Source organism: Urocitellus parryii, chromosome 11, assembly GCF_045843805.1.
Source record: "Urocitellus parryii isolate mUroPar1 chromosome 11, mUroPar1.hap1, whole genome shotgun sequence".
Classification (NCBI taxonomy): domain Eukaryota; kingdom Metazoa; phylum Chordata; class Mammalia; order Rodentia; family Sciuridae; genus Urocitellus; species Urocitellus parryii.
The window spans coordinates 10,791,612-10,802,784 of NC_135541.1; the positions used below are offsets into that span (position 1 = coordinate 10,791,612).

Here is an 11,173-nt window from a genome sequence, read left to right on the forward strand (position 1 = left end):
GCCTCCTCCAGGAAGTACTCCTGGGTTGTCCAGTGCCTCTCCCAGGTGATGGCACCAGACCAGGGACTCCCCTCCGAGTGCAGCCAGGATGCCACCTGCCCACCTGTGCACCCCACTACCTGTGGGGTCCCCACATCTGCCACATTGTGCCTCCAGCTCCCTCTAAGCTCCCGGGTGGTGGTGGGAGGGCAGCCTGAGGTGGTTTTCTTTGGCGGATGCCCAGGGCCAGCATGGCATATGGTAGAGCTGGAAACGAGGGGACCCGAGCCAGCTCCCTGACTGCTCAGCACCCCACTTTAGACACAGTGAGATCCAGGGCTCTGTGGTGCTGAGCATCGGAACGGCCCGTCACCCCGCAGCCTGCGCTCTACCCCCGTGACACCGTGGTTCCGGGACCTAGCAGGTGCTGCCCAATGCAATGGTCCCCAGCCACGCGGCTGCCAAGCACTTGAAGCGTGACTAGTGTGGACTCAGGTGGGCTTAGGTTTGTTACAGGAAAAGGTTATAAAACGTCTTGTTGATTTCTTAATATTCATGACTTGTCAAGATTTTTGTGTTTTTTTTTGGTACTGGGGGTTGAACTCAGGGTGCTTCACCACTGAGCCAATCCCCAGCCCTTTTTTTATTTAGAGACAGGGTCTCGAGGAGCTGCTGAGGCTGGCTTTGAACTCGAGATCCTCCTGCCTCAGCCTCCGGAGCTGCTGGGATGACAGGCGTGCGCCACCTCGCCCGGCTTCAAAATGGCATTTTGATAGGTGGGCTCAGGCAAAATCTACTCTCAACGTGGATTTCTTTTCTTGCCTTTTGGATGTGGCCTTCTGGGGGCTGACAAGGACACGCGTGGCTGCGTTCTGTGTCTCTGGGACAGGCTTGTCCGGCCTGCCCGCGGCACCCCCCCCCCCTCCCGCGCGTACCTTGTCGGCGCTGGCCTCGGTGCTGGCCTTGCTCATGGTGAGCCGCAGCATGGTGCTGGGCGACAGGGCCCAGCGCTGCTTGCCGTTGGTGGCCACCTCCTCAGCCTCCCCATCGCGGACGACCTCTACCCGCACGTCCTCCGAGTGCTTCAGGCTGAAAGTCTGGGCCCCGGCCGGGGCCGCGCTGTGGGAAGAGAAGACCGAGGGTCAAGGGGGAGCCCTGGGCAGGTGTGACCAGGGCCGGCAGGAGCAGGTCTGCAAGGGCTCTCCTGGCTCCCGTCTGGGGGACCTCAGAGGACCCAGCCGTAGGGTGATCACTCAGTCACGACAGGAACTGGCCAACACAGGGAGTAGCAGGGAGGGGCCCGGGGACCCGAGAATTCTTTTTCTTTTTTGGTGCTGAAAACCGTACTCGGGACCCGCAGCCTCAGGACCCAAGTCCTTCTTTGTTTTTTGGTAGCAGGGATTGAACCCAGAGATGCCTCGCCACAGAGCCGCATCCCAGCCCCTCACCTTTTTCATCCTGAGACAGGATCTCACTAGGTTGCTTAGGGCCTCCCTAAGTTGCTGAAGCTGACCTTGAACTTACGATCCTCCTGCCCCAGCCTCCTGAGGTGATGGGATGACAGGCATGGACAGGACCCAGGCTCTGAGGAAGCCCTCAGCGCTGTGCTGTGCCTTGGGAGCACGTGGTACCACAGGTGGACGACGAGACCCGGACAGAGGGAGGAATCTGCTCCAAAGACAGACTTGGGCCTAGGACCCTGCCTCCCTGTCTCTGTCAACCAGGGTCCTAAATGGGCAGGACGGGGTGGCTCTGTTGAAGGACCCTCGGCCGGGATTCTCCTCCTGCTGACTGAGAAGGAAATGCTCTGGATTTCTTGAGAAGCCCTCCAGACTTCAGGCAGGACAGCTGGTGTGGTCTGGCTGAGGGGACAGTGTTTATGCCCCCACACCCACACCCCAGGAGGCCACGCGAGGGTAAGGTCACACTCCTCCTCTCCGGAGCTGTGAGAAGGAGCCTGCCGTGAGCTCCCCCACAGCGGGGTCATGGCAGCCCGAGCTGATAAGACCCTGGCTTAAGGGAGGTCACGGGGACAGGGAGCCGGGCGGAAGGTGCGGTTTCCGCTCAAACCAGCCCTTGATCTGAGGATTCCTAAAGGCCCAGGAGGGCTCAGAGGTTCCGGGTGGGATTCACAGGGGGTTGTGACCGACGGGAGCAGGAGGCGCCTGCATCTGTCTTTGGGGACCTGTGCTCTGGGGGCCAGGGGTTTGTGACTCTGGAAGGGCCTCAGGCCGACAGGGGTGCTATTTGACCTTCAGATCCTCTTCCTTCTTAACACTGCAGACTTGTCGATCCCACGCCTCGAGGGAGTCTGGCTGGCCTCACTGGGTGGGGTGAGGCAGCTGGCAGGGGCCGGTGGGAGGGGAGGCCCAGGCGGGCGCCTCTCGGAGTCCAGCGACAGCTGCAGCTGCAGGCCTCGGACCACGGTGGACGCTCAGCTCTGCAGAAGGGCTGGCCTGAGGGCGGGTGTTCTCACCTGTTCTGGGGACTGTGGGTGCTGCTGCCCAGTGCTGCCCAGTGGTCAGAGCCCTGGGTGGCTGTGGCGGGGGTGCGAGCCTCTGACCCAGGCCAGGGGCTGGGGCTGGGGTGTGGTGCCGCGGGGGCACTTGCCTGGCACGTGAGGCCTTGGACTCAGGCCACAGCAGAGCAGAAGCCCAACAGACCCACAAAACACAGACCCCGGATGGCAGGACCAGGCCACCACCTGCAGGGGCTCGCGGCAAAGACCCTGGTCCCGGGCGCTGAAGGCGCCAGCAGGCGAGGCTCGGGCAGCCGTCCCCGGCGCGGGCAGGGGAGCTGTTCCTGGTCTCTCTGCTTCCTTCTAAAGTCCCGGCCTGCCAGGGGGACACTGGACGCATGGGAAGCTGGACGCCTGGTGGCTGTGGCCAGCTGCCGCCCACCAGCTTCCCTCATCAGGAGGGACACAGAGTCCAGGCAAAGGCCCTGGACGGGGTGCATCTGCAGAAGCTCCGCGTTTGGGCCCAGTTTTGTCGCGGGCTGGCTGAGGGGGTCTTGATGTGACGCTTGCCCTTCTGAGGGCCTGTCAGCCAGGCCACAAGACATGGACGATCCCCTCCCCCTGCCTCCACTCCCTCCTCCGCAGGGCTGGTGACACCTTGCCCTCCAGGTCCCGCCAGGTGGTTCCAGGGAGGCGGGCAGGGTCCAGGATCCTCACCCTTCAGAGTCCAGCCCGGCTGGGCACAGTGGCTGGTCCTCAGCTAAGAGGGTGGGAGTGAGCGGGCTAAGGCCAGCCTCTCCCTGGGAGGCAGGACACCTGGAGGCCTTAGAGGAACTGAGGCTGATGTGTTTATGACACCGTCTCTTTTTATGGCATTCCTGGAATGCTACGACATCTCCATCTAAATAAAGCTATTAAGGAAGTGTGAGCCGTTTAAAGGGCCAACAGTGCCACCGAAGGGGTATGGTTTTGGCCATTGCGAAGGGGTATGGTTTTGGCCATTGCGGGTCTGGGACACCTCCCTCCAGCGCAGATCCCAGCGAATCAGCTTGCTGGTTGGCCCAGGGCAAGTGGCTTTCCCTCTCTGTGTCACTGAGTGTTAAGTGGGAGGAGGGAACCAGAGTCAGAGGCGCAGACCCTGGCCAAGAGTGGGGGAGGGAGGTCCTGGGGAGCGGGGGCCGCTGCTGAACCCCTGCCCAGCTTTACCCAGAGCCGCTGTTACTTCATCTGCACACAATTCTATTTAGAAAGTTCACAAGTCCCCAGAGGGGATGGTCTCTTAGGACCCTGCCTTAGTGACTCTAAGGATGCTTCCTGCCGCCTTTATTCTCTGGGCCAGTGAGAAACCGGAGGAGGCCCCAGAGGGTCCAGAGGAGGAGCCCCAGAGGGTCCGAGGGTTAACACCCAGCCCACATCAGAGCCGGAGCCCCACCCTCCCCCACTCAGCACCAGTCATGCTGGGAGCTGAGCAAACAGCTATTCTTGGAGCTGGCAGAAGTGACAAAGGCGCCTTTGTCCCCCTGTGGATCCTGTTGGCTGCTTCCCTCTCCAGGAAGATCCTCTTAGAATCCTCTGCAGAAACTCGAGACCCCGGGAGCAGGGGCTGTGGGCAGCTCCAGGGTCCCCCGAGGCTGCAGGGAGGGGCTCAGGATGGGGGCAGAGCAAAGAGTGGGGCAGGGAGTGTCTATGACATCCCTTTTGCTTATGGCAGAGACCTGAGAGTGGGTGGGAGGATGGGCGGGAGGACAGGGTCCCTGGAGCCGGCCTGCATTGTCCCAGCACCTGGGATGGCTGTGCTTAGCTTGTGCTTTGGGAGAAAATGAATGAATGAACCAGACCTTCTTGGCGGGCCAGGCGTGGTGTAAACAGAGCTCAGGACTGTGCCGTGCCCACCTCGTTCCGCAGCCTGGTGCTCAGTGGGTGGCATCCAGCCCCCACGCCTCAACTTGTCTCTCCAGACTCGTTTTCTGCCATCCCACCCCCCATTCCCATCCTCGTCCCATCTCATGGTGCCGTTCCTTCTCCCCCAAATGCCCTGCCCTGGCTTCTGCCTGGCAAATGTCCCTCCTTGAAGACCCAGCTCAATCCCTCGTGCCCCTGTGTATCTTCCCCTGGGCAGCTGGCTCCTTGTCTCGGCACCTGGCCTGGACCAGGCACACGGTGCATCTGTGTCTGCCCCAGGACGGGCTGGGGTAGGGGGCTGGCGCCCATGGCCACTCGTTTACTTAACACGTATTTATTGTCACTTACTATGTGCCAGGCACAGCTCTAGGTGCTGGGGTAGACGTGTCGACAAAGATGATGTGTTCTCTGGGCTGGTGGCCTTCCCATTCCAGTGGATGAGAAAGACTCTCGGTAGATCACACCATCCACAGGGGTGTCACGGGGTCTGGGGCTCAAGGAGGGGTTCCCTGAAGAAGTGGCGTTTGAGCTGGGGTCTCAACTTCCTGTCCTAGAGAATTGGAATGCCCGTGAACCTCACCTGCGGATCTGTTTAAAGACGGAGGCTGGGCCCACCGCCCGCGTTTCTGATTCATCAGCTCTGGCCAGGGGCCTGAGAACCACATTTCCAATAAGCTTTCTCGTGGTTTCCAAGCAAGGCGGACAGCTTGGGCCATGGCCCGAGGCCGATGCTGGCCTGGCGTGTTCGAGAAACGGCAAGAAGGTGAGCAGGAATGGATTTGTGAGTAAGGTGGGGGGTGCGTGGAGGGAGAATCCTAGACTGTGGGGGAGGGTTGGGGAATTGGGGGGGCGAGCGACACAGAAAACGGGTCTGGAGAGTCAAGTTGAGGCCCAGGGGCCAAAGGCCCCTGGAGTCCAGGGGAGTCACTGGAAGGTCCTGATCATTTGGGCACCATAGAAGCTCACCCAGGATCAGGACAGGGATGGGCTTCAGAAGAGCAATAGCGGAAGTGGAGGAACAGTGGGCAGGGGATTGCCATGGCCACCCGGGTGAGGGATGAGGTTGGCATGGGACCAGATGGTGACCCTGGAAATGGAAAGACATGGCCAAGCGGTGGGTGTCAAGCAAAAGGACATCTGCCTAGCCCCTCAAGTGCTGTGTGGCCTCTGGGGAGCTACCCAGCCTCTCTGGTCTTCATTCAGTCCGTGGGGCAGGACACCGGCTTGGCCTTGCAGTGCTGGGGAGGCTCACTCAGTCCCAGACTTGACGGCACGACATGCCTGCTCCTGGCTGGCACCGGGCACCCGCCGCTTGTCCATCTGGCCTGGGCCTCGTTAACACCAGCCGGGGCTCATCCCCAGAGTGACCCCAGCTCCTGGCAGCCTGGGTGTGACATCCTGCCCTCGGGTCTTTGGAGGAGTTGGAAGGGGGAGTTCTGGGTGCCAGCCTGGCATGCGACCGTGGCGAGCACCCTCGAGGACAGAAGGGAGGGAGGCCAGGTCTCCATCCAGGCCTCACACCTGGTGCTCTGCATGGAGCTGGAGGGTGGGCAGCTGCCCTGGCAAGCATCAGCGAGGCCAGCCATGACGTCTGTCTCCAGGCAGCCTCCTCCTCCCCCCGGCAACCTCAGCCTCCCTCCTCACTAGGCACTGGTGCCTCCAGTTGCCTGGGCCTCTCCTTGGTGATGACGCAATCTCCTCCATGGTTCCTCTCTTCCTCAGAAGCCTGCCACAGCTCCCTGCTACCTACAGACCAAAGTTCAACACCTGAGCCACGCCTTCGAAGCCCTGGTTCAAGTTCATCAACCTTCTAGTCTTAATGTTCCCGGTCACTTTCCCACCAGGTACGCTTGCTCGCATGGAGCAGGTCCTCGGGCTCACTCAGGACCCGTCCATCTTTCGATACCCAGCTGAGCTGTCACCTGGACCAGGAGGCCTTCCCTGACGCCACCAGCCAGGAATCACCTCTCCTTCCCTGTGTTTCAAACAACAGCAACAAGTGTTCAGCGTCCTTTGAGAGCAGGAGCCACATCTTATCATGATTTGTTTTAATCTCAATAAGCCCAAAACTAAGGCATGATAGCTACGTACTGAGTGTCTATCATGTCCCAGGCACTGGACCAATCCCTGGTACGGTCCATCCTTTGGGTAACCCATGAGACCTGTACCAAGGCCATTCTGTTCTACCTAGGAGCACATGGAGGCCCACGGGGATGAGCACTTGCTCCCAGTAAATCCCAGGGACAGTGATGGCAGCGTGTGAGGTGAACTGCAGCCCCCTGGGATCCAGGTCTGGCCGCTCCCTCCTGCAGAGAACCCCCAGGTGGAGAGGCCCAGGTGGAGGGCAGCAGGGGGCAGGGTCGTACCTGGCTCAGGACCATGAGAGGTCTTAGAACCTCTAGAGCCCCTGCTGACTAGGTCGGTGGGGGTCAGAGACGGAGCTGGGACACCCAGCGTCTCCCTGTGCCAGGACCTTAGGGGAATGACTGGGAAGGAAGGTCAGGCCCTCAAAGCCCCTGGCACAGGATCTGGCATGGCTGGGTGGAAGAGGGTGGTCTCCCCAAACTGTTCTCCCCTCAAACTTAATTTAGGTGTGGCTGGAGGGGGGAGGCCCTGCACCCCGACCTCACCCCAACTCAGGGCCTTGTGGTCAACAGGGAGAGCACAGGGCCCCAGCTCTGCGGGAGGCGGCAGGCTTGCAGACGGGATGGCAGGCTCTCCCACCCGGGCACTGGCCTGAAACTGGAGCCGGAGCACCTCCTGGCAGGGCCTCCCGCGTCGGGTTGATGGCTCTGGGTGTTGTTCTAATTTATGGGGCCACCTGACCTGGCCGGGTTCCCCCCTCCGTCATTCTCTCAGGAGCAAGCGCTGCTCCGGCCAAGCTCGGCCACATGCCCTTGACCTTCCCCAGGCCCACACCGTCGTGGACGTCCCTGGAGATGGGGGGTGGGGAGCTCAGCCCCACGGCAGGCTGGTCCACGTGCACTGATGGCCGCATGCGGCCATTCATCTCCTCCACCCAGAGCACTTCACTGGCTCCGCAGAAGATGAGCAAGGGGAGGCGTCCGGGGGAGGCCTGGGCCCTGCCGCCACCACCGGCCAGCTGGTCATCTTGGACAGGCACGGCTGACTTTCCCCAGATGCAAAAGCAGTGGGCCGTAACTGTTCCTATCTCATGAAGTTGGGAGACTTAAACACGTGTTTTTTTTTCATTACTACCAAGAGAACCCCGGGGCCTCGCACATGCCGGGCAAGATGCTGCTGGGCGGCACTGACCCTAAAGGCACGTAAATTAAAATGCACAGAGATAACTGTACAACGTGTTAAGAGGGCTCCTAAGTGCATAGTAATTGTTCAATAAATACGAGTTAGTAATAGTAAGTAACTAGTAAGATTTACAAAGAAGCAAAAGAGGACTATGAGGTAAAGAGTAGCTAGGACTCGGGGCATGATGACATGGGGTAGTCCATGAAGACTGCGTGGAGGAGCTGCTTGGCTAAGCCTGGACTGACGAATGTCAGGCTTAGAGAAGTTCAGGGGATAGTGTTCCAGGAAGCAGGAACAGCAGATGCAAAGGCCCTGAGGTGGGAATGAGCTTGGAGAACTCAGGCCTACCAGCACTCACAAAGTCAGTGGGGCCAGAATGGAAGAGGTGCCTGGATTGGGGGAGGTGGCATTGGTGAGGCAGGGCCTGGCACACTGGGCAGGGGAGCCCATGGCACCCCATGCCTTGTTGCTGCTACTGAATTTCCGATCCTACCCTTAGACCTAATGATCCTTTTTTGGGGGGGTGGGGAACGGGGATGAGCCTTGGGCCTGACGTAGGCTAGGCAAGACCCTGCCACTGAGCCATGTCCCAGCCCTTTTGTTGTTACTTTGAGACAGGGTCTTGCTAAGTTGCCCAGGCTGCCATCCTCCTGCTTCAGCCTCCTGAGTCTCTGCGGTTACAGGTGCGGGCCACCAACTCAGCCTAATGACATTTTAAAAACAAAAGCCCCCAGCACTCACAGGAACCAAGAGACAGAGACACAGAGGAGGGAGTCGGGAGGAATTTCAGTGCTGCGGGCTCTTCCCCGGGGCAGGGTGCGCGTCGGTCTGTCCGCCGATTGCCCAGCCCTGCCCAGGATCCTGCCCTGGCACCTCTGCCAGTCAGAGGTGGGCACTCGGCCCAACCGAGGGGGAGTGGCTGGGCAGCTCTGCCTTGGGGAAATGAGGAAGGGGAGGGGACCATCCCCCTGCCGCCCACAGGCTCCTCCTGAGGCCGGCTGCTGCAGGGGCGGGGACAATTGCTAATGCTTATCTTTGTCCTGAAGCTGCTGCAGAGAGGGGAGGGGCCACCTGCTTTATCAGCAGTCCCGATCTCTTCAGATCAAAAACCCAAGGAAGGGACAGGAGAAGCCAAGGCCTGGTCAGTGGGTCAACGGGAGGACACGCAGCAGAGTGTGACCGCCCTGCTACTGTCCCCCAAGGCTGCCTGACTCCCGGATGTCCACATCTCCAGTACCCACAGAGGTGGGTGGGGACACCACACTTTGTGCCCCTTTCCAACTTCAAAGCCCCATCAGATAGACCCCAGCCAGCCCCACTGAAGTGGTGGCTGCCAGCTGCAGGGACCGTGGCGGAGACTGGGCAAGGTGCACTTGTGCTAGATCTAAGATGAGCCCACTAGCAATGGCAGAGGGAAATAGAATAACGACTACAAGGTACGTTCTCCAGAAAAAAGTCCTACCTCCTTTTTGGGGGGGCCTCTACTGGTAGCTTGCTGGAGATTAGCAGTCAGAATGTGGCTGTGGCCAGGTGTGGTGGCCGATGCCTCTAATCCCAGACACGGGAGGCTGAGGCAGGAGGATTGTAAGTTTGAGGCCAGCCTCAGCAAATGAATGAGACCCTGTTTCAAAATAAAAAACGAAAAGGGTTGGGGATGTAGCTCAGTGGTAGAGCACCCCTGGGTTCAATTCCTAGTACTAAAAAATATAAAATAAAAATAATAAAGGGGCTGGGTCAGGGCAAATATTCCTGAAGGGAGAGGAGAGGTGGCCCAGAGCACGCCTTCCCATGGTGGCCTTTGCAGCAAAGTGGCCGCCGGTCCACCCCATGATCAGGTTTACAGTCTCTATTGGGCCAAAAGGCCCCTCCTTGGGTTCTCTGATTGACACTCAGGTGGGTGAACGGAAGCTTAGGAAGGGAAGGCAGTTCAAGGTCACCCCCAGTGGACAGGCGTCCTGAGGAGGGGTGGGGGCTAACGCTGACCCTGGGCAGCTCCTGCCAGGACCCCAGGGCTGCTGAGGAAGGGGGGGAAGGGCTGCTTCTCTGAGGCTGGAAAGGGAGTCCAGAGGCCATGGGAAAGGGGCTGCCAAGCCCAGTCGGGGAGCCGCTCCTACCTAACTGGCCTGGGGTCCGCCAGGCTTGCTGCTTGGGGTCTACCTGGAGGCCCTGGGGGCTTGGGCCAGCCCCCGTGTCTGGCTGGGGAGGACTTGGTGGGAAGCGGGGGCCCAACGCAGTGGGCGAAGTCTCTGGGGTGGGTTGGGGGGGCTCAGGGCCAGGAGGAAGGTGGAAGCCACACAGTTGACGGGGTCATCTGGTTCCGCCTGCTGGTTACGTCAGCGTCACACAGGATGGCGAGGAGGACAAGAGCGTGCGTCTGAGTCAGACAGACATGGACCTGAGTCCTATGTGTCACCAGGCAAATGACTTCGTTTCTCTGAGCTTCACTGTCCTCATCTACACAATGGGACAATCAAAGGACAACCTGCGAGACCCGGGGGTGGAGAGAGATGGCCAGCTGGTTCCTTAGCACAGGGTCTCCTGTCACCGCAGGCATCAGACACCACAGCAGGGTGACAGTCCAGCCCTAGGAGCCACAGAGGCTCCCTCCAGCTAGACTGGGACTCCGGCTGGCAGTGATTCTGTCCCCTGCCAGGGGACGGCTGGCCTTGATTGGGGACACCTTGGGTGTCATGATTAGGAGGTTGCTATTGGCCCCTGGTGAGTACAGGCCAGGGATGTCACTACCATGTGCAGGGCAGCCCCCTGGACAGAGGCTTATTCAGCCCTACAGGCTGAGACAGAGATATGCTGCTCCCGAGGGGTGCTGTCCAGGGCAGTGACCACCCGGACGCGTGGCTGCTGAGCGCTCGCAACACGACGGGTCCACACTGAGAAGTGCCGTCAGCTAACACCCACACTGTACTTCAAAAACAGCACGAAAGGACGTAAAGTATCTCATTAGCGACCTTTATCTGGAGGACAGACGCGTCAAAATGAGGATATTTGGTTATACTGGATTAAGTAAGAACTAATTGTGCCTGCTTGTTATGACCCTTGGAGACCCCAGGCCACCTCTGAGACCTACACAAGGGACAACAGAGGCCCAGGCCCAGGCAAGGCAGAAGCCGGGGCTGAGGCCAGGGCAGGGGGAGTGGAGAGGAGCCCCAGGGCTTGATGGTATCGGCATGGCCCCTGTGGCCTGCGCCCCATTTCTTTTGGACGGTGCTGGTCTAGATTGCTCAGCCTCTCCTGGTGGCGGGGGAACCCCGAGGGCAGCTGGGGGGTGCAGATCTTTGTGGCTGTGGCTGGTGTCTTGAGGAAGGACAAAGACTATTGTCAAACCCCTGTCCCCTGCCAGAGGGAGAGTGAGTTGGCACCTGCTCCACTCCTGGCCTCGCCCAGGCTGGGCCTGGCTCTGCCAGGACAAACGAGGGCAGGGGGCCCTGCTCTGCTCCCCAGCCCCCACTGGAGGCACCAAGCCAGCCTTTCGGGCAGCACCCAAGTGCCCCAGCAAACAAACAGGCGGGTATGGTGACAGCTGAGGCTTAGAGACCTGAGCACCCTGGC

At 60.1% G+C, this 11,173-nt stretch overlaps 1 protein-coding gene across 1 annotated transcript in view; it reads right to left on the reverse strand.

Moving 5' to 3' along the window:
• Padi2 (peptidyl arginine deiminase 2) overlaps nt 1-11,173 on the reverse strand; it is a 39,203-nt gene that overhangs the window by 26,215 nt on the left and 1,815 nt on the right. Inside the window, exon 2 of the mRNA XM_026400823.2 lies at nt 915-1,098. Coding sequence (XP_026256608.2) covers nt 915-1,098 — 184 coding nt within the window. The remainder of the gene's footprint in view (nt 1-914; nt 1,099-11,173) is intronic.